At 32.1% G+C, this 24,134-nt stretch overlaps 2 protein-coding genes across 4 annotated transcripts in view; one reads left to right on the forward strand and one right to left on the reverse strand.

Moving 5' to 3' along the window:
• Window positions 1–5,481, forward strand: part of LOC135134899 (probetacellulin-like) — a 194,352-nt gene extending 188,871 nt beyond the window's left edge. For all 3 annotated transcript variants that reach the window (XM_064063780.1, XM_064063781.1, XM_064063779.1), the window contains one exon: window positions 4,915–5,481. In XM_064063780.1, the coding sequence (XP_063919850.1) occupies window positions 4,915–5,237 (323 nt within the window). In that variant the 3' untranslated portion in view covers window positions 5,238–5,481. The remainder of the gene's footprint in view (window positions 1–4,914) is intronic.
• A 1,297-nt stretch (window positions 5,482–6,778) lies between these two features.
• On the reverse strand, window positions 6,779–20,067 carry LOC135134898 (WD repeat-containing protein 3). Its single transcript, XM_064063778.1, has 13 exons — window positions 19,820–20,067; window positions 19,557–19,766; window positions 19,308–19,505; window positions 19,077–19,253; window positions 18,827–19,023; window positions 18,396–18,770; window positions 16,024–16,183; window positions 15,741–15,968; window positions 7,953–8,222; window positions 7,661–7,900; window positions 7,417–7,604; window positions 7,127–7,349; window positions 6,779–7,079 (listed from the first exon to the last, which is right to left on the reverse strand). The coding sequence occupies exons 1-13, from the start codon at window positions 19,988–19,990 to the stop codon at window positions 6,912–6,914; spliced, it is 2,805 nt and encodes a 934-aa protein (XP_063919848.1). The 5' UTR covers window positions 19,991–20,067; the 3' UTR covers window positions 6,779–6,911.
• Between the last annotated feature and the right edge of the window lie 4,067 nt (window positions 20,068–24,134).

The raw sequence follows: 24,134 nt of genomic DNA on the forward strand, positions 1-24,134 counted from the left end.
CAGAAGAATGTTTCTTTGCATATAGATTTGCAAAATGCAGCTTTTGGTTTATAGGGTAGTACTTACAATGTTTCCACAGTTCATAAATTGCTCATACATCGTAACTAAGTAAAAAAATTGCAACAAATTCGACAAAAAAAGCTTTTTAAGGACAATCATGTTAGTCTAATAGTTTAATTGTTGTTACTTGAGGCAAACTTGTCAAAAACATGATTAACTTTAACAGTGGGTGGGAGCCGTGGGACAACAAACTTTTGACATTACGCTACATTACACTACAAAGTCGTCTTAGAGGTTTATAATTAATTGAAATTCTTATCACTTTTAGCACTAACAAGTGCTTCACAGCAAATCGTAACTTAATAATCTCATAATAAATTGCAGTATTGGTGGATTTGTAAAGTATGAAAGATCTTCAAATAGAAGTGAGTACAAAATACACACTTGCTTTTTGTCGAATTTGGTGCACACTATTTCGGCATAATGTGTGCATTACGTTAATTAGTGTCAATGACATTACACAATTGCATACAATTTCATTTTTAAGGAAACTATAATCGCGATTTTCCATCGCATGAAAGAAGAAAATTTTGCACTGAGAATGTAAAAGTGAAATTACTGGGTAAACTATCTAATCGGAATCAGCAATTCTAGTAATTACACACTTTTTAAAAATTTAATTATTGGTTATCAGTTTCCGGAATGTGGTTTAAGTTGATTGCAAATGGAAACTCAAATTTATGAACTTTTAGAATATCACGCCGTAACAAATGGTGTATGGGGCAATAAATTAACAATTGCTAAAAAACGCTTTAGATAAGAGTTAGCTAATTGAGAATGTCGCTACCGTCAAATGGTGATATGTATAATACCCAAGCGTAAGATTACGTGATTTTTTTTATTTCCTGATACTTTTTAAGCAATGTTTGCATTATTTTTATAGAATTATGAATTACTCAAAAAGAAAATAAATTAAACACTCTAGGATAGCCTTTACAGTTCTATAAAAACCGTTAATTTTTGAAAACTAGTTTCTAATATTATAAAAACTATAAAATAACGAAAGTACAAAAATTAAACAGAGTGACGACCACATAGTAAAATTATGTCCAACTATACGGAGTGTTTTGTTTTTAATGCGTAACATAATGTAGTTTTTGAATGTCCTTATATTTTTATATATTCTGATTGACCTCTTCTAGGCTTTATAACCATTGTTTATCTTCGAAATTCCCAAGTTATTTCAATTTCCTTGAAGGTTTTTAGCAATGGAAGGGTTCACAAAAAATCGCAATAGAGATATGTATTTTTAATCTGTGTCACAATATTTTATGGAGAGATAAATAAAGATACGCGTTTTATTGTGGTATAAAATTGGGTTTTAATATTCGGAGTGTTTATAAAAAATTGAATTATAAGTTTTCAAATACGATATGTAAACAACTTGTATTTTATTTTGTTTGTACGTACCTCTGCTTATCCCCCCTTAAAAAATTGGAACATAAGTTTTAAAAATAACGTTATTATAATTTTGTAAAGTAAAGTTTTCAGAAAAAAGTAAGAGAGACTAATAAAAATATATATGATAATGTATTTAAAAAAAGTGAGTTGTGTGTGATGCTTGGAAAACAAAACACTCTGTATAATCGAAAATAATTTTAATGCATGCTTCTGAAAGAGCCGTATAACTTTTGTCTGTGACTTTTTTTCTGTCTCTATTAATAATTAATTGATGCAAATTGTGGATTTTTACTTACCGAGCGTAAGCTAGGAAAGTACTGTAACAGGGTGTATTTGGCGAATAGCTAATTTCATGTTTTCTCGACATTTCGTAGCTCCCATGCCATATTATAAAACAGTAGGTACCCCGTTTCTGTCTGTGTGGTGATTTTAATAGATAGATAATCTCCGAAGTTATACTAAAGTAATTGTCGCGAAATTGTCGGTCCATTTTGTCTCTGTTATTTGATACAACCTCTGTACCTTTTTTGTTTTTAAAGATAAACATATAGTTCTTTGAGCAAATTTGTATAATTTTAAAAGATCACTATGTGAATAAATGACATGAGTGTCGATTTTTCAAGAAGAGACTAGATTGTCATTAATAAATATGAATTTTTCGTGTATTTTATTGAATAACTTTTTACGTATGATTTTAGAATATTGGTTGCTTTCCATTTATGATTTATTTTATACCTAGTGTACCAAAAAAAAAAATAAAGTTGTCATTTCCGGTTCTACCAGAAGTGGTAATAAAAATATGAGATTGTTTAAAATGTTACAAATTGCTAAAAGAACTACAGGTTTATCTTTAAGAATAAAAAAGCTACAGGGGTTGTATCAAATAAAAGAAACACCCTATATGTAAATGGTAAAAGGCTAATTGAAAAATTGATGAAATCATCTCAGAATTTTGATAGATATATTCTATACCAGTTGTATAAAATAATAGTTCTAGTTTATCGATCCGCCCGTATTTTTGAATTTGGACATCCAGATTTTCGGAAAAAATTAAAGAGGTTACAGCAATATATTATAACCTGGAAATTACAAAAGCAACTTCTCTTGAAATCTTGCAAAGTCTTTAGAGTTACGCAGAAATGGTAAATTGCTAATCAAGATCTGTTTATCCCTTCAAAAAACTTGATGACGTCATGGGAAAATTGTATTAAGAAAATTCGCTTGAAACATACGCATCGTATTTTTAGTTTAACTTACAAGAATTATCATAAAACTTCAAATTTACAGAATCGGATTTAATAATTTTGTGTTTTAGAAACTAGATTTGTTTGATTGTGGGTCAGGGGCGAGGGAAGTTCGGTCTAAGTAACATTAGAGCCAATTTACACGGCCACTACCAAAATTAATGTTAAAAGTTTTGCAAAAAAAAAAAATATTCTAGATTTTAATGGTAAAGTACGCAAGAAACTCTCACACATTCAAAACGTCAACAAATTTTGAAGGCCTGCGCAACTTTTTGCGCAGTTTACCATCAAAATGTAGAATATTCTTCTTACAAAATTTCTAAAATTTATTTTGGTAGTAATTTTCGGAGTAATTCTGTGACGTGTAAAACGACTCTTTGACAATTTTTTTAGTTTCAAATATTTTTGTCTTCTGTAATGTGATAAAAGTTTAGTCTGTTGGGTTTTGTTAAGATAAATCCCAAATATGTACAAAAATTAATCGAAAGTTATTTCGACAGAACTTCCCTCGACCCTGAAGTACAATAAAACAAATCGAACTTTTTCGAAAAATTATAAAATTTAATTATGCGAACCCTTATAAGTTAAAACAAAGATGTATATGTAACGTTAAAGAAAAAAAAATGGTGATGACGTCATCAACATTTTTGCAAAGACACGTATATCACTTTGGATAGGTGGAGTATAATACCTATGGTAACAGTATTGCATTCCCAAATTTTCGGGAGAAATGGAGTGAATCGTTCCCGATTTAATCAATAAAATAAATTGACTCATTTATTAATTTTTATGAATCATCCTGTGTAAGCAGTTTACAAACTTTTAAAGCAGTGATAAATCATAAGTACAGACTCATCATATTTTGCACACTTTGGATAGGATTTATTCGGCAAAATCTTGAGATGACGTCATCAATTTTGTGAGGGGGATAAACAGATACATATTCATTAAAAATTACCTTGCTTACGATAAGTTTAAAACCTCTGCAAGATTTCAAAGCAATCAGTTGTGCAGTTCCTAATTTAATCAATCAAATAAATTGACTCTTTAATTTTGTGAGCCATTCTGTATAAGTAATTCTAAAATCTGTGAGTGCGTCACAAGTATACAGTAATAATATTTTGCATATAATATTTTATTGGGCACAATTTTGAGATAACGTCATTAATTTTTTGGGAGGGGATAAACGGATAAATTTTGCTTAACGATTTACCATGATTACGATGACCTTTTTTAAAATATTTACAAGATTTTAGAGCATCCGGTTTTGCAGCTTCAAAGTTAAACTGCAAAATATTGTTACAGAATTTTTAATTTTTTCCAAAAGCTGGATGTCTAGAGTGAAAATTTCAAAGAAGTCTTAGTAAGTGGTAATAATGTAGAAGGTTTTTGCGAATAGCCTGTATGAGGAAAGTTAATTAAGTAGAGACTGATTATTTACCCATAGGTAAAGAATGGATGTGTAAAAATTTTGAGATGACGTCATCAAATTTTTGATGGGGATAAACGAAATTTTGTTTAGGGCTTTAGAATCTTCAAGATAATCATAAAGTACTTTTAAAATTTTAAACAGATCGGTCTACTGAATTGGGAATTTCTGTGTTCACAGGAGGAAGATAGATAACAATCTATAAACTGAGAAACGCCAAGAAAACATGAAAATACATGGTCATTTATCAAACTGACCCTATTAGGGTGCTGCTGTGCGGAAGGCATAAATATACCGATAAATCAAAACAATATTAACATCACAATACAGCTTATTTCAAAATCTGACGAAATAGTAAAACAGTCTCTGATTTGAAAAAAAAGTAATGCAGCCTTTAAAATTAAATTGCCTTTCATAAACAGATTAAAATAATAGCTACTTTTTTTATATTTTTCCAAATTGCAGACAAGTGAAAAAACTACGCACAATTAGAAATTTCTATGTGATGTAACTAGTAGAACTGTAAGTTTTGAAAATACCAAAAGTAAAGTCAAGCATGTCAAATCACCCCTGGCTGAGTGACCTGACTTTGACACTTATGGGTATGAATTTTCATTGTATCAAATAATTTCTTCAATTTTTTGCAATATAAACAATTAGCACAAACATCGAAATTGTTTTCTTAAAACATCGCCATTTGACGGTATTCTTATTGTTTTGCAAAATTTAGTTATTAGCCACCGAAATGTTTTATGTAACTAATTTCGAAAATATTTTCAGCGTCACAACGAAGGTTCATGTTGGAGACAGCGAGTATAGCCGGTGGGGCAACGATAGCAGTTTTTTTAGTGGTGATAGTGTGCGTCGTTGTGTATCTTCAGTATAAACGTTACAGTAAAATGGCCCGTGCAGGGTCGGACTGCGTGGACGGGCACAACGCCCCCTTAAACACGCCGACGTTCGGCACCCGGTGGCGAACGATTCCGCCGGCTGACATCCCGGCGGCGGTTCAGGAGGCGGGCGACTCGAAGGAGATCGGCTGGAACGTGATGAGGTCACAGCCGTACACGCATCCGATCAATCGCGACGTGTGTAGTGCATAGCTAGCAAACTGCTATTCAAATTAACAGTGATGTCGGCTTTAATTGTGTTATAGAATAATTATGAGAAAGTCACGGACTAAATCTATGCCTTGTATAAAAAAAAGTTAATACAGAAGTGAGTAGCACTTGTTATATGCAGCTTTGCTATGTTAACTATTTTTTTCATTTTTTAATCTCACATCGTGCAGCTTATCTCTGCAACTCGAATGTCAATACTTTGGCAGCAATTTACGGTTTAATAATGTTGATGTTAATTAATCTTAACATTTCGCAAATTCGTTACTGTTCGTTCGATTTGAATCTGGTCCGTTCGATTGTCTGTAGTCTCTACAAATAACGCAGAATGCAACTTTTTGCATTGTTTAACGATCTTTGCTAGCTATGACTTTGCATTCTCGCAGTGGCAGAACTGTATTAAACAGTGTATTTGTACAGCAAGTCTGATATATGTAAGTCTGAACTTTAAGTTATTAAGTTATTTAAATGAAATATATGTATATAGGTACCTCCCTGAGGTATTTTAATGAAACAAATTGTATAATACACAGTTATGTATGAACTATTTGTGCAGATTGAATGGTTTTAAATTATTATCCTTTTTTTTTAGTTTGTTGAAATATTACATTCCCGGATGTATTCGTTTATTCAAAACCTCGCTAACAAACGTTGTTATTGTTAAATTGTTGATTTAATGAGTAATTTTTTATAACTGATTTATTGATAGATGTGTATAAGATACTACTGATAAGTATGTTGGTCAGATCTGAGTAGGATGTGATGAGTTCAAGTCAGGCAGCGTAGCAATAATTTCCTAGATACACTAAATGTCTGAACTTACAAAATAAATATTTTCGTAACTTTTTACGTACACGCTATCAATAATTTACAACACCGATAAACGAATCGAATTTTCTGTTGTATAAATGTAGATATACAGTAACTTTATTCCAATAACGAATGGTCGGCCATTCGGAATTATTGGCAATAATAATAAATGTAATTTAGTAATTTAAATATTTATTATAAGCACTTGGTTCCTAACTTATTAAAGTAAATAAACTTTTGTATTATTTTAGAAGACCGAGTTCCCATACCAAAACTACAAATATCTTTTACCCTATTGTATTATTTTAAATTATTAGAGTATTCTAACATATTGTATAACTATTTATTTAACGCCTCTAGTGATATTTGTGATTTTGGTATTAGGCCAAATATCTGTTTGCCAGTTGTTAATGTCGTAAATTTATTAATTTACGTCCCCAAACCAAAGCCCAAGTGTATCTTTTGTGCAGCCCAAATGACACAATCGCTTTACCATTTTGTTTGTTCATGATATTATTATTTATGCTTTTTTATATTGATACGTTTTATTTGAGCTGTACAGAATATATCAAACTTCAAGTATTAATATCGTTAATATATTAATTTTTTTCTTTTTGTAAACGTTCATCTTCCTACACTGACTTGCAGTGTAGTTTTAATTTGGCCTCATTTTTTAATTCTTGTCTAAATAATTGTATATAATTTTGAAAAAAATGTTAGAATACTGATTTGTTTATTTTCACATATGTAATGAACTTAAAAACAGTAATAAAAAAATATTATGGTACTAAATTTTTCATTTCTTTCGCAACAAAGTATTTACAACCAGAAGCGTATTTTCCACCACAACTAACTATTTAAAACGATCATCGATCTCTTCAACTTTTCTCGTTGTTTTCTTTTCTTGTCTCCCTTCTTTTTTTCTACAGTCGCGTCTCTAAACATCTGGACACCTTCAGCTGCTTCAATCTCTCTCTGCATAAATTGCATTCCATACAGATTATATCCAACCATATCCTAGAATTATACCTCAAAAACGAAGAATCCACTCATTTGTTACTTACTCGTAATTCTTGCACTTTACTAAAAGCTAATTTCTGTAACTGTTGCAGAGTAACTAGTAACGTATGATTAGCTACTACTGGTGCGTGATGTAGCTTCAGTAAAAATACACAAATTTTACACATCAACTCGATCTGGTCGCCTCTCGCAATTAAAGCAGGTAGAATTTGCAAAACTTCACATACTGAATTGAGTGGTAATAAAAGTAGCGCTTCCTCTAAATCACTAAAAAAAAGGTACGACAGTAACGTTAGCTACACTTTCGTTAACAAGCAAAAAAACAATTAACAACCTTGGACGTATCCTTCTAATGGTTTCTAAAAGGAAATCATCTGGCGTAGAAACGTTTAAAGCCTGCATCAGCAAAGGTGGTTGAGGCAAGGGCAAAGTCTGCGTCGACGCAGCTTGAAGGGCTTCATGTTCCGCCAACTGTTCTTTATATTTTTCGCAAATTTCGAGAGACTCCAGTATGCTTTCAGCCTTACAGAACAATGTACGTGTAATTATTTAAATGAATACTGATAATACCTACTTACTGCTTTTTCACTCCCAACTGTTTTCTTTGAAGGTAAATTCAAACTAGTTTGACCTGGAATAACAGTCTGCTCTCCAGTAGCGAGCGTTTCCTGTTGCTCTCTTTCTTCTTCTTGTTCATCTTGCAATACCAGTGGTTGTTCTGATTTTTCGTAGAGTCTTAGAACGCGGTCAGCACCGCACGATACAACAAACTGGCCACTGGGGCTGACGGAGAGTGACCATGCTTCACCAGCGTGCCCCTAAGATGGTTAATGACAATGCTTGTTGAGTTACTAGTGCTGATTAACTTACTTGAAGCGTGATTATTTTATCATATGTATCGCCATCCCATTGTTTAACTTTTCCGTCTTTACCGCATGTGAAAAAGTAATGTGTTCGGGGGACAAACTGTAAGCCGGTGACAGAATCGTCGTGGGCGAAGAGGCTTCTGTGACAGTCTCCGAAATCCATTCCCCATATTTTAACATTGCGGTCTGCAGATCCTGTAGCTATGAGAGTAGAATCCGACGAGATATCCATACACAGCACGGGTAATTTGTGACCATATAGGGACAAATAAAACTGAAAAAGAAAGTTAAAGATATCATTTTTTCTTGAATTTTAATATTACGTGAAAATTGAAGATATGTTACGTTAAATAGAATTTACTTTTTAAAGAAATATTTTTTTGTTGTGTCATGGTAACACAATTAATACAATTTTTTCAAATATCCTTTCTTCACAGGGTGATTCATGAGCAGTAACCCTAACCAAGCCGAACATATGCAACCCAAAATACATTTTCAGAGATATCCTAGATTATAAATTATCAAATAATGAATTTGTAAAATGTCCAATCCACAAACGTTCGATATAGGATCTTCGGGAATCAAATTATTGGTCCCTATTTTTATGAAACAATTTAAACGGGAATTCTTATTTAAGTTTTTTTTTCACGTAATAGCGTGAACTTTTAACGGAAAATATTTAAGCACAAAACATAGAAGGCTGCTTGCCGTTGCTATGACAATTAATCAACACATTTTTCACAAATTAGAACGCATCGAAAAATTTTGCAATTTAGTTTTTATTTGAGTGCTTTTTATTAGTTTTCTCGATGTTTTGTGATAATCTGTGTGTTCGAACAATGGAATCGGACAGCGATTAAAACTTCAAGACTTCAGCTACGGCAACATTGAATGTATTTCCAGAAAAATCCAATGGCCTACATTCAAAAGAATAGGACTTATTATTTATGAGTTGGAAAGTTGGAAAGTTGAAAAACAAGTCTGCAGTTTTACTAAAAGAGACTGTTTTTGAGGTAGGTACCTACGTCTTTTTTACTCGGCGGAATTGCGCACTCGTTTTGGCTTGCGAGACAAATTTTCCTTGTCATGAAAAAAAGTAGCATAATACAGCACTCAAGTGAAATGTTACATAACTGAAAAAACAAAATTATATTGTTTTAAATACTTAAAAAGCGTAAAAAAATAAATGCCATAGCGTTTCTTCCTTTTCCGAATTTAAAAGGAAAAATGAGTCGTAGCATGTTAACTTTTAACGCAAAATATTTAAGCACAAAACATAGGAGGCTGGTTGCCGTTGCTATGACGATTAATCAACACATTTTTCATAAATTAGAACCCATCGCAAAATTTTGCAATTTAGTTTTTATTTGAGGGCTCTTTATTAGTTTTCTCGTTGTTTTGTGGTAATTTGTGTGTTCGAAGAATGGAATCGGACAGCGATTACAATTCTGCTGCACCCCTGAAGAAATTGTCAAGACTGCCGCTACGACTACATTGAATCTATTGTGAGAAAAATCCAAGGGCCAATATTTTAAAGAATACGACTTATTTATGAATTGGAAAGCTGAAAAACAAGTCCGCAGTTTTACTGAGAGAGGTAGGTAGAAGTTCTTGATTTGTATTACGAATGTGAAGAGTTTTGTATGCAATTCGTGAGTAAAGCCATAGTATGATATCGGACATTTTGTGTGACGTCATGTGGATGTCATGACCGCCAACTTTAAATTCTGGCTTGTTGCATGTTTGTATTATCATCATTCATCACTATCAATGAACGATGCCAAATTTTGAACACACTTTAATAGCGTCTGATTTCAACTTAGCACATTTGATGATAAGTTAACCCATGATTAAATACTCAACTGAACCAAATCTCAAGCTCCGTTCAGTTATATAACCTCACGTATGACTGATGAATTGACATTTGACAGCTTTCGAAGTTATCGGAAAAGCTACGTTTTTTTACTCGGCGGATTTACACACTGGCTTGGGCTCGAGCGACAAATTTTTCTTGTCATGGTAAAAGATTGTATAAATAACAATTGTGGCACTCAAGTGAAATGTTATATCACTGAAAAAAAGAAAAATATACTGTTTGAAACACCTATTAAAAAGCGTTCAAAAAAAAAAGGTAAATATAACGCTTAAAACTACATATATTAATTGTATACCATTTTTTCTTTGTATTAATTTTTCATTAAAATTTCTCAGAAATCTATACCGGGTGTCTGGAAAATGGCCGAAAATTCCGTTACGCTCTTTTCAATCAACTAGTGAGTCCGGGAAAAATAGTAAAAAAAAATCCTTCTCGCATTTTGGTGGAGTTATAATGATTTTAAAATTGGTTCTTTTGCTACTTTTAACAACTAAATAACATTATCACAATAACTAGTAATAAAACTTTTAGTTTTATGACCATGTTTAATTACCATGTCAGTTAGAAGATATGCTTGTGTTGTTTTTGTAATAATTTGATAAAATTCCATTTGACAACAATGTTTGCCTGATACATTGATCCTGATATAAATCAAAGGTATAAACCAGCAAAAATCGAGTAAGCAGTTAAAAATATTTGACGTGTCAAAAATTGTCAAAGTTTTCAAAACCCTACGGTTACAATGTTCGTAGTTAATTCTAGGTCCCCTGGTGTTTTATTTTCGGATAAATTTAAAAGAATCTGGTGTTTTGTCGTTGGATGAAAATCTTTTGAGCTTTTAGTGTTTACATTTTACGAATCTGAAAAAGTCTTGAGTGCCGCAGTGTTTGGATGTATTATTCTAGGGGTCCATGGAGATTCATTTGTAAATTATTTAAAACAATTTTAGGGGACTTTAGTGTTCTATTTTTGGAAAATTCTGACCTGACCTGTTCTTGAGTTAATTTTGGGACCCATTTCTTTTTTTTTAATTTAAAACAATCTTGAGGTTCTACGTATTCCTGGTTGGAAAGAATGTCAAAGTGCTGTGGAGCCTCTACTGTCTTTTCTCATAATAATTTAATTAAATTTCTCACAGGATACGTCATTTGCAAAAATCAGTCTTATCTTAGCAAATACTAGCCCCGCCCACCCACCTCCTTTTTCCTTAGAGGGTATGTCATTTGTCAAAATCAATTTTATCTCAACAGGTACTGGCCCCGCCCACCCGCCCTCTCTTTTCTTAGAGGGTATCTCATTTGCCAAAATCAGTCTTATCGTAGCAGATACTAGCCCGGCCTACCCACCGTGGCTTTTTAAAGAAGGTATATTATTTGCCAAAATCAATTTTATCTTAGCAAGCACTGATGACTTACTTAAAAAAAATGATCAAAATTTGGAAACATAACGAGTTTACTTATATGCACAAGAGTGGAATTTTGAACATCTCTAGTGTTTAAATGGTTATGTTTTAATGGATTTTTCTTTTGTTGTTTTTGTTTTTGTGTAATGAAATTATAAATGTCTTATTAAATGTTTTTTTTTGGTTTATTTATTAATGAAAAATAACAGCTTGTTTTATTAATAATAATGCAGAACGATTAATGACTACTGGTTGTTATGGTTGTCCTAAAAAAAAATAAAAGGTGGATTTCAGTCACCATCGTTACTAAGAAATCAGAAAGTAAGCCGGAGGTATTCACGCATTAGGTGCGTGCAGTGTTGCCAATTTTACTTTTATAAAATTACGTTTTTTTCGTAATCTACATCATAAAGAATGTTTTTATTATTCTTTTGGAACTTCCGAAACCCCCGTACATAACGTACTGAGGAGTTAATCCAGACACCAGATATTTCCTAACAACTGCGAAATTGAAGTGCAATGAGTAAATGAGAAGAAAAAAATTTTGAAACATTAAACCAAATATGTTACATATCGTGTATGGTACCATTCATCAATTAACACACTTAAAAAACTTCATTCTATTTGAAAAGAAAAGTTGTCGTAATTTCCGGAAAAACCAATTTATTCTTATTTCCAAGCTTTTCACAAAACCACTCTAAAAATTATTAATTTAATTAGTGATCGTTATTTTAATAAAGAACATTGACACATGTTGTATAAATGAGCAAAAAAAGAAGACATATGAAGGCAGAATTAAGTTTAATTTAACAAAATAATAGAAACAGACCAAGTACGATATTTTCTTAATTAAAACAATAAAGGAGGCTGTTGTTGTAAAGTGTTTTTCATCATTTGATTATAAGTTTGGCAGTTATGCCGTTAACTCTTACAGTCATCTCTCAAATTGTCGCTCAATTTCTGTTATTTTGTTAAATTAAATTTAATTCTGCGTTTATTTGTCTTCTTTTTTTTTGCTAATTTATACAGCAAATGCAGTGAATGGTTATTTAATAAAATAACGATCACTAGTTAGATTAATAATTTTTTAAGTTTGGTTTTGCGAAATTTTTCAGGGTGGCCGGTTTTTTTTGGAGGTCAGTGTAACGATATCGATAAACGGATGCAGTAATAAAAGTGCATGAATAACTAGCCTACCGTTATTGTTAGTTAGAAACCACTGTCTTGAAGCCCGTTTTACAATATTGTTGTCTGGTTACTTCTCGTGATTGTATATTCGTTGTGGTGTATTCAGGTTAACCATTGTTTTTTCTTCATTATTTTAACTAAATCACTTTTTCAACGTTATTATTCATTAACAAAAGATTACACTATGGCGGCAAGTTCACAAATAATTATTATTTTGAACATGCCCCCTATAGGTATTGCGTATCCCATTTACACAAGTTGCCCTTAACGCAGGCTGTTCATGCAACTTTCACGTGATCGCTGCATCTGTTCAGCAATTTTAGTATAATTGTGCATTCGCACATTATGTTTCAAACAGTAACAAAACAAAAAATAAGACCTTCACACCAGTACCTTGTTCAAACTATATAATTAAAGAATTTATAATAACACTTTAAAATAATTCACTATAATTTATGAAAGTGAAGACTGCGGTAAAAAACTAGATTTCCTGTGATCGGAGAGGAGATCCTTTTTACTTTGGAAAGAAAAAAGTTCAAAACGTTTCTTCAGTTCGATCATTAGACACAATATTATGAACGGTTGTGTTCAATAGAAATGAAAAATGTCAAAAAAAAATCTGTTATTTTTAGTCATTTTTCCACGCTTTATAGATTTTAGGTTAGAAAATGAGGTATGACAAGCATGTGTTAAGCCTACTTGACAAATGAATGACAAATAAAAAAAGTCAGTTTACATTGCCAAAAAATTTAAGTTCCATTTTTATTGAACACAACTGTATTTATGAAAATGAAATTTTGTAAACTCTGAAATGTTTGGAAAATGTACAAAGCAATTTTTAATATGAAACGGTCGCCATTTTTGACTAATACCTATGTTCATACAGCACTAGCACTACCTAATGCAAGGTGGTCTCACGCAGAGGGAACAATAAAAAAGATGGCCATGGATTTTTGAAAGTTTGTCTTGGATCGTTGCATTTTCAACTCAAATTCAGACGAGACGAAAATTCTATTAAAGACAAATTCTCAAAAATCCATGTGTTTTTTATTGCTCTTGGTACAAACCATTGCACGAAAGAAACCTCAACGTCTGTCAAACATAGGGCAACCAACATAATTTGTAATCGAGTCATCCTCGGAATTGAATCCGTATGTTTTCTTTGAAATTATATGTTTAATGCTGAGTGTAAAGCTACCTACGTCATAGAAAAGTTTTTAACAAAATTAATTTTAATTGTCGATAATTTTGTAATACAGTAGACGCCGCTTAATATGATCACGGTTAATGTTATCAACCGCTTAGTGTGATCAAAATGGCTTGGAACGGTCCCACGCAATACTAATGCATTACAGTTTTTCCGTTTATTGTGATCAATATTTCGCTTATTGTGATCAATCTTGTAATTCTTATACAAACGGGAATTGCTTTTTTGGAGAAGTGAGACGACTGAAACTGGTATTGTGTTTTAATGAATATTCATTGCTTTCAAAAAGTACATTCTCTTATACTACTCACTTTGTACAACCACAATCAGTGACAGTTTTACGTAATCAGTGCGTTTTCGTCTTTTGAACGAACGAATTTTTTCTGTTTTAAGTTAGAGTACTTATGTAGAAATGAGCACTTCGAAATGACTAGATCTCAGCTTATTATCAGTATGATTAAACACTTGGCATATTATCAAAGCAGTTGGAGATCTTAAGACAGTATGATCGCTCCCATCATGGATGAACCAGCGTAAGGTCGCAGTTACCTTAAAAATTTCTCAGCCAAGGGAAATCGAGTGTTCCTTTCTCAGAATGGTAACCAAAATTTAAAATAAATTCTAACGTTTATGTACCTTCAGCTACAGCATAATAAACACTACTTGTTCACGATTTTGTTTTGTTTCGAGGTTTTACTGTCTCTACTGGAGGTTTTCGCTTATTATTATCAGCCGGTTAGTGTGATCAATTTGTCTGAGTCCCAAAGTGATCACATTAAGCGGTGTCCACTGTATTTGAAAAAAAGACAAAAAAAAACAAAAATTAAAATCCTAATAAACTGATTTTTAACTCTGACCTAAATTTTACGTCAATTCATTAAACAGTTTCCCTGTGATTTTGATAACCGCCGCATGAAACGTCCCTTCTAACCTTACTTTACTTGTTTTCTTGCTTGTTCCTTTCCTTGTTCCTTTACAATAAAAACAGTTCTTTTCAAAATTTTCGCGTATTCACTAAAAATGGCATTTCCATTGGAGTAGAAAAAGGATCGAGTCGTATTTTCGAAATGGACAGTAGGTAAACGGTGTGGGGGGATTACTCAATTCAAGCGGCTTGGGATGAATTCCAGGTAGAATTTCACAATAACATTAATGTTTGTGGTTTTTGAAAACATTTCATAACTGGCTTTTGGAAAAAAACCTGTTTTACAGCGAAGCCTGGTTTCACTTAACTGAGTACATTATTCTCAAAATATGAGAATATGGAGCAGCAAAAATCACATGTTCATGTTGAGACTCCCTTTCATCCTTAAAAAATTGGTATTTGGGCTGCAATTAGTCATCGATGGATAGATAGTACGGCCTATATTCTTTGAAAGTAATAACAATAATAGTTAGGTGATTAACTGACTCATTCAATGTAATTCTTTTTAAGGTAACCTAGTTGCTGATAGTAATGTTAATAGATTTGATACCACAATTTCACTACAAGAAATGGAAGTAGATTATTTTCAACAACACGGACCTACAGCGCAATCGGACCATAATAGGAATGCTGGGAGAATTTTTTGACAACCGGTCATTAATTGACATATAGAGAATATCTGGCTCTCGAGATCTTGTGATCTTACCCCTGCAGACTTTTGTTGAGACATCATTAAAAGAAAAAACTATCGAAAATCTGTCAACAATTTGAAGGAGTTAAGATTAACAATAACAAAAGAAATTAACAACATAAACACTAATGCAGAAATGATCGATGGAGGTAACGAAGAGCCGACTCGAGAAAGTAGGAACGTATTCATTCACTGTAATGGTAATATGATTTAATTTATGTATTTAATAAAATTAATTAATCTTGTATTTTCCTTGTAACTTCACACGTATCTCATAAAAAATCTTATTAAAAAGTGTCCGTCATTTTTATTTATACATTTGTAATTTCTGATATTTATCAGTGCGGTTTAATCACCGACATGCTGAAACCTTTTCCCCGATATTTTAATACATTATTATAATGCATGGAGGTATTATTACAGCATTACTTACGTATTATTATTAAACTGAGGAAACAAATTTCCTGTTGAAAAAAAAAGTTCGAATAAGAAAGCACACTTACCTTGAACGTATCCACGAAGAATATTTTAACAGTGGAGTCCAATAATCCAACTGCAATGAATTTCCCATTGGGTGATATTTTCACACAAAGAACGGTATCTTCAAGTTTTAACGTTCGTGTGTGTAACAACGAAAGAACTTTCGCTTTGCTTTCGCTTTTTTCATCAACCACGAGCTCAAACTGCCAAAACTTTACAGTTTTATCGCCACCTCCAGTCACACAACCTCTCTACAATATTTAGCATATCAGCACATATTTACAAAACATATTTTTGTCAATAAACCTGATCTGGCAGCAAACAAATCGACCACAATTCGGCGCTATGGGCTGGAATTTCTTCCAATATGTCTCCGGCTGCTATGTCGATAATTAACAACGTTCCATCCTTCAGACCCGCCAGGACGTGACGATCTCCAGGGACAAAGATAGTCGACAAAATATACCTATTTTTCAAGGAAAAGAATTAATTAATGTTGAAGGAAATACGACAGCACACAAAGGAAAAAAAGCTTTTATTGAAGAATTTTTTCCGATAACACGTAACATGGTCTGTTCATGGTGTGGAACATCGTGACACGCAAGTGAAAACTGTGTAAAATGCACCACTAATCTCATTAATAATGCGATTTAAGATAGGTCGTCGTAAATTCGAGATCAAGTAATTTTTAATGAGATAATAAACACGAAAGATAGGACGGGATTAAATTATTTCCGGCAGGAAAAAAAAAATAAAAATTATCTAACGCAAATCCTCTTCAGGTTTTTTACTTCTCACGCTATAGCTCAGCTCAGGATTTGGGGATAGCTAATTTTTTGTTTTACCAGCTCATAAGATACAAAAAAATAGGTTTCTCACTCCCACCTATATGTCTGTCTGTCTGTCTGCCTGAACAAGAAATGTCCATAACGACTGTATCGACTTTGTATTAAGAATTTATCAACGCTTCAATTCCGGAAAATTAATTATCGGGAAAATCGATTTGTGCATTCATTTTTTTGAGGCATAATGCGTTGTAAGCTATTATAGAAACTACAGCTTGTTATTAAAGTTCAAGCATGGACCCATTTCAGAAAAAAGTTTGAAACACATTTGATTTATGGAGATTGTCCATAATGATAGGATTTGATGTCTTTATTATTTTTTAGCGATAAAATGGGGGTCTTCACGAATAAATGAGGACCATAATAAGAATTGTTAATAATTTATGCATCCTGAAGGTGTAAAAAAACACCGCAAATAGTTGACACTATAAACGGCGTTTAATTTTTTTGTCTCCTAGGCCCGAATAAAAGCAAAACATAAAACAAGCATTTACTTAATGATTTTTTGACGTGTTGTTATCAATACTCTAGCTAGAAAGGATGGACAGTTTAGTTAATGATCTACAATCACTAACTCCATTATTTTAGGTTTAGGGTAATTCCAAATTAATAAACATATCATGCCATATATTTCGCGTAAAATTTATCCAACAAAATTTAGAATTGACGGCCCTAATGTTTTGAAGGAAGTGGGTGAATAGATTTTGTCGAGAATTTTTCCATTGTCAGGCAATCGCGTGCATTACTAACTCGAAAAGTTAGACACTATAATAAAAGCTGTCGACTGCAGTTTCGATCTGAATACAGGCAGTGTAGTACTAATAATAATAGTATTGTATTCCCAAATTTTCGGGAAAATGGAGTGTGTCATTCTTGATTTAATCAATACAATAAATTGCCTCATTCATTAATTTTTTGAGTCACCCCGTATTAGTAATTTTAACAACTGGAAGTGTACACCACAAGTACAGAGTCATAATATTGCATATTTCAGAGAGGATTTATTCGGCAAAATTTTGAGAAGACATTATCAATTTTTTAGGAGGGGATAAACGAATAAATTTTGATTGACGATTTATCATGATAACCTTAAAACGTTTGCAAGATTTCAGAGCATTCGGTTTTGCAATTTCAAAGTTACATCGCAAAATGTTATACAATTTTGATTTTTTTTCCTCTAGAGTGAAAACTCAACACGGATATTATTATTATAAATTTTGGAGATGACGCCATCAAATTGTCGTTGCTGATGATTAAGCAAATTCTGATTAATGTTTCACCATATCTAGTCCTACTATACGTACAAAATTTGACAACAATCAGTCCGGTAGTTTTGGAGATTATCTGTCTAATAAAAATCGACACAAACAGACAGACGGAAATGGGAGACAACTCTTCGTACTCTAGGGGTTATGACACATCGAGAAAACATGAAAGTGGCAAGTAGCCCGATGGACTTAATTACTATCCTTTCTTAATTTATGTTCTGGAAGTAAAACATGGAAATTACAAATACTCATTTAATGTTTTTCCTAATAAGAAACACAACCTCTGTAACTGTGAACTATTGGTTAAATTTGGAGTTCTTAATGAAAACATAATCCTTGTGAGAATCTTTAAAATGAAGTAGTAATATTACGTTATAAAATTAAGTGACATATATACACTATTTCTTTGTTTCTGGTTAACTTGTGTCTTTATAATGAAGCACTTTTCTTCATCAGCTCATAACTCATATTTAAAAAACACAGCTGAAATTTTGAAAAATGGATTGCTCCCGCCAATCAGTAATTGCAATTCAACTGACATTTTGCTATAAATTAAAAAACTTACCCTGTACTAACTGTCCTCAAACATGCTTGTGACGGCCTATTCCACATTTTAATGGCTTCTGCACTTCCAGAAACAATAGCTAAATTATCATTGCTAAAACTAACTGCTCTAACTTCACTGTGATGTCCTTGATGAATAATTGATCTCAAACAAGTGGCTTCTGAATTTTTGACATTAGTCTGAATTGTATATAATTCTACAGTGTTATTAGATAAATTAACAGCTACTCTTAATTCACCACCATTGCCAAGAACTAAATCCAAAGACTTTGGTTTATTTGATAATTTTATAGGAACCAATCGTTTTACTTCATCCCTTAATGTGAGTTGCAAATCATTATTTTCTAATTCCTCATTTTCATCTGATGAAGCTTTGCTAAAACAGAAAAATGTGTAACAATTTAGCAATATATTTAAAATATAATTACTTACTTTTTCTTTCTTTCCTTTTTTAATCTCTTTTTTAAACGCACTTGAGCTTCATCGTCTGTACAGAAGTAAAATACTTCCAGCTGCATATCTGTACCATGACAGCCAATAACTTGACCACTAGCATCACTAAACATAGACACTACGCGTCCTTTACCAGCTCTCAATAAAGATCCTATTTTGTGACATTGTAAAGGATGCTAAAATAAAATTTGCTTCACAATTATTGCACATTGTGCAACGTTCAACTTACATTTGGATCATCAGAATCATGCAAATCAACCAACTCCAAAGTTGTTGTTAGGTGGTCAACCAAATTTTTATTTTCTGAATCATGGTCTTTCTGTGACAGTTTCCAGACTCTTAATTCAGCATCACCACAACCTGTCACTAAGTACTGGTCATCTTTAATCAAACTTAAGCCCCACACCTGCAAAAATCATACCTTTATGTTTACAATTACAATTTACTAAAAATATTATACCTCAGTTCGATGACCAACTAATGTTTTGAAGCAATGGTGTGTATCCAAATCCCAGAATTTAACAAAGCTATCCTTAGAACCACTTATTAAAATGGGATACTGAGACATAAAAGAAATTTGTGTAATGGGTCCTTTATGACCTGAAAGTCTGCAAAGACCGGTTTCCGCAACAGTGTCCCACACTATAACATCAGTATCCTAAAAGCAACCACATTAATTTAATTAATTTTTGGTAGTTTGTTGAAATACCTTTGAACCAGAGGCTAACTTATGTCCAAAACTATCAAAAGCCAAAGTGGTAACTTCAGAGCGATGCCCAGAAAAGATGCTAATTACTTCTGCAGACTTCAAGTCATAAACTTGTACGTTTCCATCGTCGTAACCTACAGCTAAGTGTCTCTTATTCGGACTTGCACAAATAGCTGTAATGATAGCTTTTTCTCCAGGGAGTACTTGAGCCTGTGAACAATAGAGCTTTAACGAAATTTATTTGAGCAAATGCACGATTTTACTTTTTCTCCTAGTCGTAAGTCCCAAATAATAATATGTTCGCATGCTCCAACTGCCACAAATCTTCCTTCTTGTCCTTCCAAAGTAACAAATTCAACGTTACAATTTTGACTTGCAATTATATTAAAATTTCCAGCTGGTACGTATCTCAAATATTGCTTCGTTAAGCCCATTTTATATTATTATTTATAACTGTAATAATTTTATAATTCACTTAAAACTAGCCACGAAAGTTCTTACAAGCATGTGAAAATTTTAGGTTAAAATAAACATAACCTTTCTTTCTCTGCAAGCACACCAACCAAATTAGTAAAATTTACTATTGATTCAAATGTAAATACCCCAAATATTTAAACGCCACGACACCGATTTGTTTAAATACTTTTTGCTACTTACGTAACGTATTATTCTCTTTCGCAATTAATTATTGATTTGATTTAACTGATGGTACAAAAATTTAGAGAACCTGCGACGTCTGCGTTACTATTGCCCCCACTGTCGCGGTAAATACAAATCGAAATAATGTTGACAGCTGGAAATTATGTTCACAGTTTAATTTTTTCCGTTTGTTTTATTAGTTTTTTTACTTATTTCTAACTGCATGTTGATAATATAACTTCGTTACCACATCGCATGTCCTATGTAAATCACAAGGTATCGGAGCTGGCGCTAATAAAAGTACCACTCATGCTGTTGAATAACAAAATTTAGTAAAAAGTTACCTGTGAAACAAAATAAACCACCGACTATTCAAAATTTATTTGTTCCTGTGTTTACAATTTTTTAAGTTGTAATTATTGTTATTGTTTATAATTTATTTCTTATTTACAAAAAAATCAGAGATATTAAATTGTGAAGTGCAATTAATATTATGTAGATTGTTTTAAACAACTGCAAAAATTAATTTTAGTGCCTTTATTAGAACAGTTGCTGATACGACATGGCTTGTAATAAGTAAACTCAACTTACCAGATGTTTCGTAATATTCCGTATATTTTAAAAAAATCTGGTTTTATGCAGTTCATTACTAAACTCATGTAAGTTTTTCTATTTTTGTCTTCGTATATTTACCAAGGACAGTTACAGCCTACTTCTAACACTTTTATCTAAAAATCTAAATTACTCCACATCTATAAGTTGCATCTTATTAAAAAAGCATCGTGTAGTGACTAAATTTTAAAATATTGCTGCGTTTGCACGTTAATTTTCAAAGTCAAGGAACTAAAAATCTGGATTGGAACATCGAACTTAACAGCTTCTTCACACAAAAAGGTGATTAGTTATCACTGATAACAGTAAATTTAAAAAATATCAAAAGAAATCAGACTTAAAAGAGCATGCAAAAATCATCAACCCATCGACTGTTCGTCAACAAATATTGAATGAACAAATCTATTTAGTTATCTTCCTAAAATTTAGTGACTGAACCGGTAAATTATAAAATTTATTCAGGACAAATGGTAGTAAAAACAATTCCACAAAAATTCCAAGTTTCAAATATAGCGAAAACTGCAGTGGAAAACGTAATTAATTTTTCCGAAGTCCTTAAGAGTAGGCCTTTAAAAGAAGATTGTTCTAAAGGACTTCTTATAGGAACCGTGGAAAGCGAGAAAAAAATGTAAGAGCCTGAGAGAAATTTAAATCAATGTCTCCCACTTGTTGGACGGGTATTCGGGTATTCTGACCACTGAACTATCCGATGCTGTGATTATCTCTTAAGGAAAGTGGGATATAGAACCACCAAACGTGGGTGGCTGTATGTAGGTGCAGCCCCTGATGCTTGTATGTTGTATGTGATTATAAGTAGTCGTATTCTTTCAAAGTATAAACATAAATACTCGAAGCTAACTGTATAATTACTAATAATTAGACATTTTCTCGTTGGTTATCTCTATATGGTTTAAATATATTTTCTATTAATCGCACGTGTGCAGACCACGATATCTCGAATCTATTTTACATGAGTATTTTTGCAGAAATGGTGAAAAAAACTGAATTCTCTGTTGTGTCATTAACTATATATATATAAAAAAAAATGTAACATTCGTAATTTCTTATTCATCCACACAGCACGAAAATTACGTTCTGCTAATGAATAATGTTGTAGTATAGTATTTTAGTTAAGATTCATTTATTGTGCGATGCATCAATGAATAAAAACTTTGCAAAAAATGTCTGATGAATTTTTTGTTAATTTTTCGTGTTATGCAAAGGAGTTCAGGTTTTGACTTGGTTTCAGGCGTAAAGTGAAAGGTGAGTGTTGTGATGTGCCTATGAGGAAGGAGTCTGCAATGATTGGCGCGGAAGGAAAGGAAATCAGGATTTAAAGGGTAAGTATTACTATTAGAATTTATGTATTCTATTATTCAAAGTATTGTGCCTTGCTTTTCCAGTTCTTCTATTTTAAATTTATATAAAAATTAGTGTAACCAGGTTATTTCTATTTCATTTCTTGTTTTCTGGACATTCCATAGTTTATGAAGTGAAAATATCGATTTTCCATTTCCGTCTATCTGTTTGTTAGCGAATTTTTAGGCAAATATTCTCCGAAACTCTTTTTTTTTTTTGGTGTATTTTGAGTCGGTCATATAGATTTTTTTCTGTTCATCTTCATCAAGAATCGCATGATGTAAATATAAAATTTTGCTTGTGATTGTGTTGTGATTTCAGAACTTTTTCTGATTATTATTTTTTTAATCTTATCTACTAATTAAACGTGTGTAATGTTGAATTGCACCGTTATTAAAAATTAGTATGTATAAAGTTGATGTTAATTTTGATGGTATTTTTCTTTGTGTACACAAAAATTTCATGTTTTTTATTGGTAAAGGTTCGAATTTTATACTGAATGTTTTTTTGTTTTTTTTTTTCATCTTTTATGAAGGCTATTTTGATGGATAATTTTGTCGTATTTTTGTTTTGATCAAAATTTTTTTTGACGTCTTTTTGCTGCATACTTTGTAAGTATTTTATTTTATTTTTTTTATGAACTCTTTTCCTCATGTGCACATGTTCAGAAATTTGTTTCTTTTCTTTAGAAAAGTGATTCTAACAATACAGTTGTTATTATATCAAGTCATTGTCATTATAGTAGTACCTTAAGTACTACAAACAGTATTAGGTATATCCAGGGGCGGCTGGTGGGTCAAAATTTCGGGTCGGCCAAATATTTTGAGTCTACACCTTGGTCTTATATATTTTCGTAATGTATGGCCGCTACTCGTTAACCACTGACATTTTACGTGCCAGGATATACAAAACATCTCAAATGTTTCGACCTCGACTTGTTAAAATAATTTTTTTATAGGAAATTGACAATGTCAGTTTGATTCCAAATACTATTAATACTTAATTCTACTTGTTCTGCTTTATCATTAATTGAGAACCACCAAAAAATTATTTTTACTGGGTTCCGCGTCGACCGGCAGCTATACGGCTTGCCGACCCCGGACATCCACAATTAAATAATAATAACTAAATAATGGCATGCAGTTAAAAAATATAAAAAAAGTAATAATAAAAGTACCAACTGTTAACTATCTTCATTTACATTTAATTTTTTTTAAATGTATAGGTATGGCAAATTGTCAGATAAATTAATTGAATAATTATTGAATTAAAATTAAAATGATTTAAAACTTTAAATTCATTTCTGAAATATCTGAAAACGCTTAGATGCTAAAAATACAGAAAAAGCGCATTTATGTTGTAGCTAAGTTATGTACGAACAATAAAATTTTAGATAATTTAATGTAATTTTTTTCGTTTATTATTCATACACAGGAAAATGTATTAAATCAACAATTATTATTAAAAAAAAAATAGTATGCACTGAAGAACATCGAAGCCGTTATTGTTTTGTAATTTTGTTAGCTATCTTAAATATTAAGCGTTTTAAAAACTAAATTCGCATTGCTGGGTACGGCGAAGGAGGATCTTGCCGGACCTGGCGCAACATACGTTCCGCCAGGTCTTTGTCTACTGCAGTGTAGTAAACAAAGAGAACGATGGAACTGTAAGCTGCTACGAAGTCGAAACATCGAGCATTATGCTTTCCTGGATACGGCGTGCCGAAATCTCGCCGGCAAAGCGTGTTTATTAGCATTTAAAATTAGCAACATATGCTTTATTTTGGCCCTACAATATAATAAAATATATTTTTTAATATATATGTTCTATACTAACGTACATTCAAACTTTATTTCTTTTTTTATTTTCTAATTTCAACGCTTACAAAGTATTTTAAAATGACTGGTACGGCGTGGCCGACCCTGCCGCCCCTGGGTATATCAATGTGTCAAGTAGCTTCAAGTGTTA

The sequence above is a fragment of the Zophobas morio genome, unplaced genomic scaffold, assembly GCF_036711695.1.
Source record: "Zophobas morio isolate AGI-343-1 ecotype UQ-CSIRO unplaced genomic scaffold, CSIRO_AGI_Zmor_V1 ptg000024l, whole genome shotgun sequence".
Lineage (NCBI taxonomy): Eukaryota > Metazoa > Arthropoda > Insecta > Coleoptera > Tenebrionidae > Zophobas > Zophobas morio.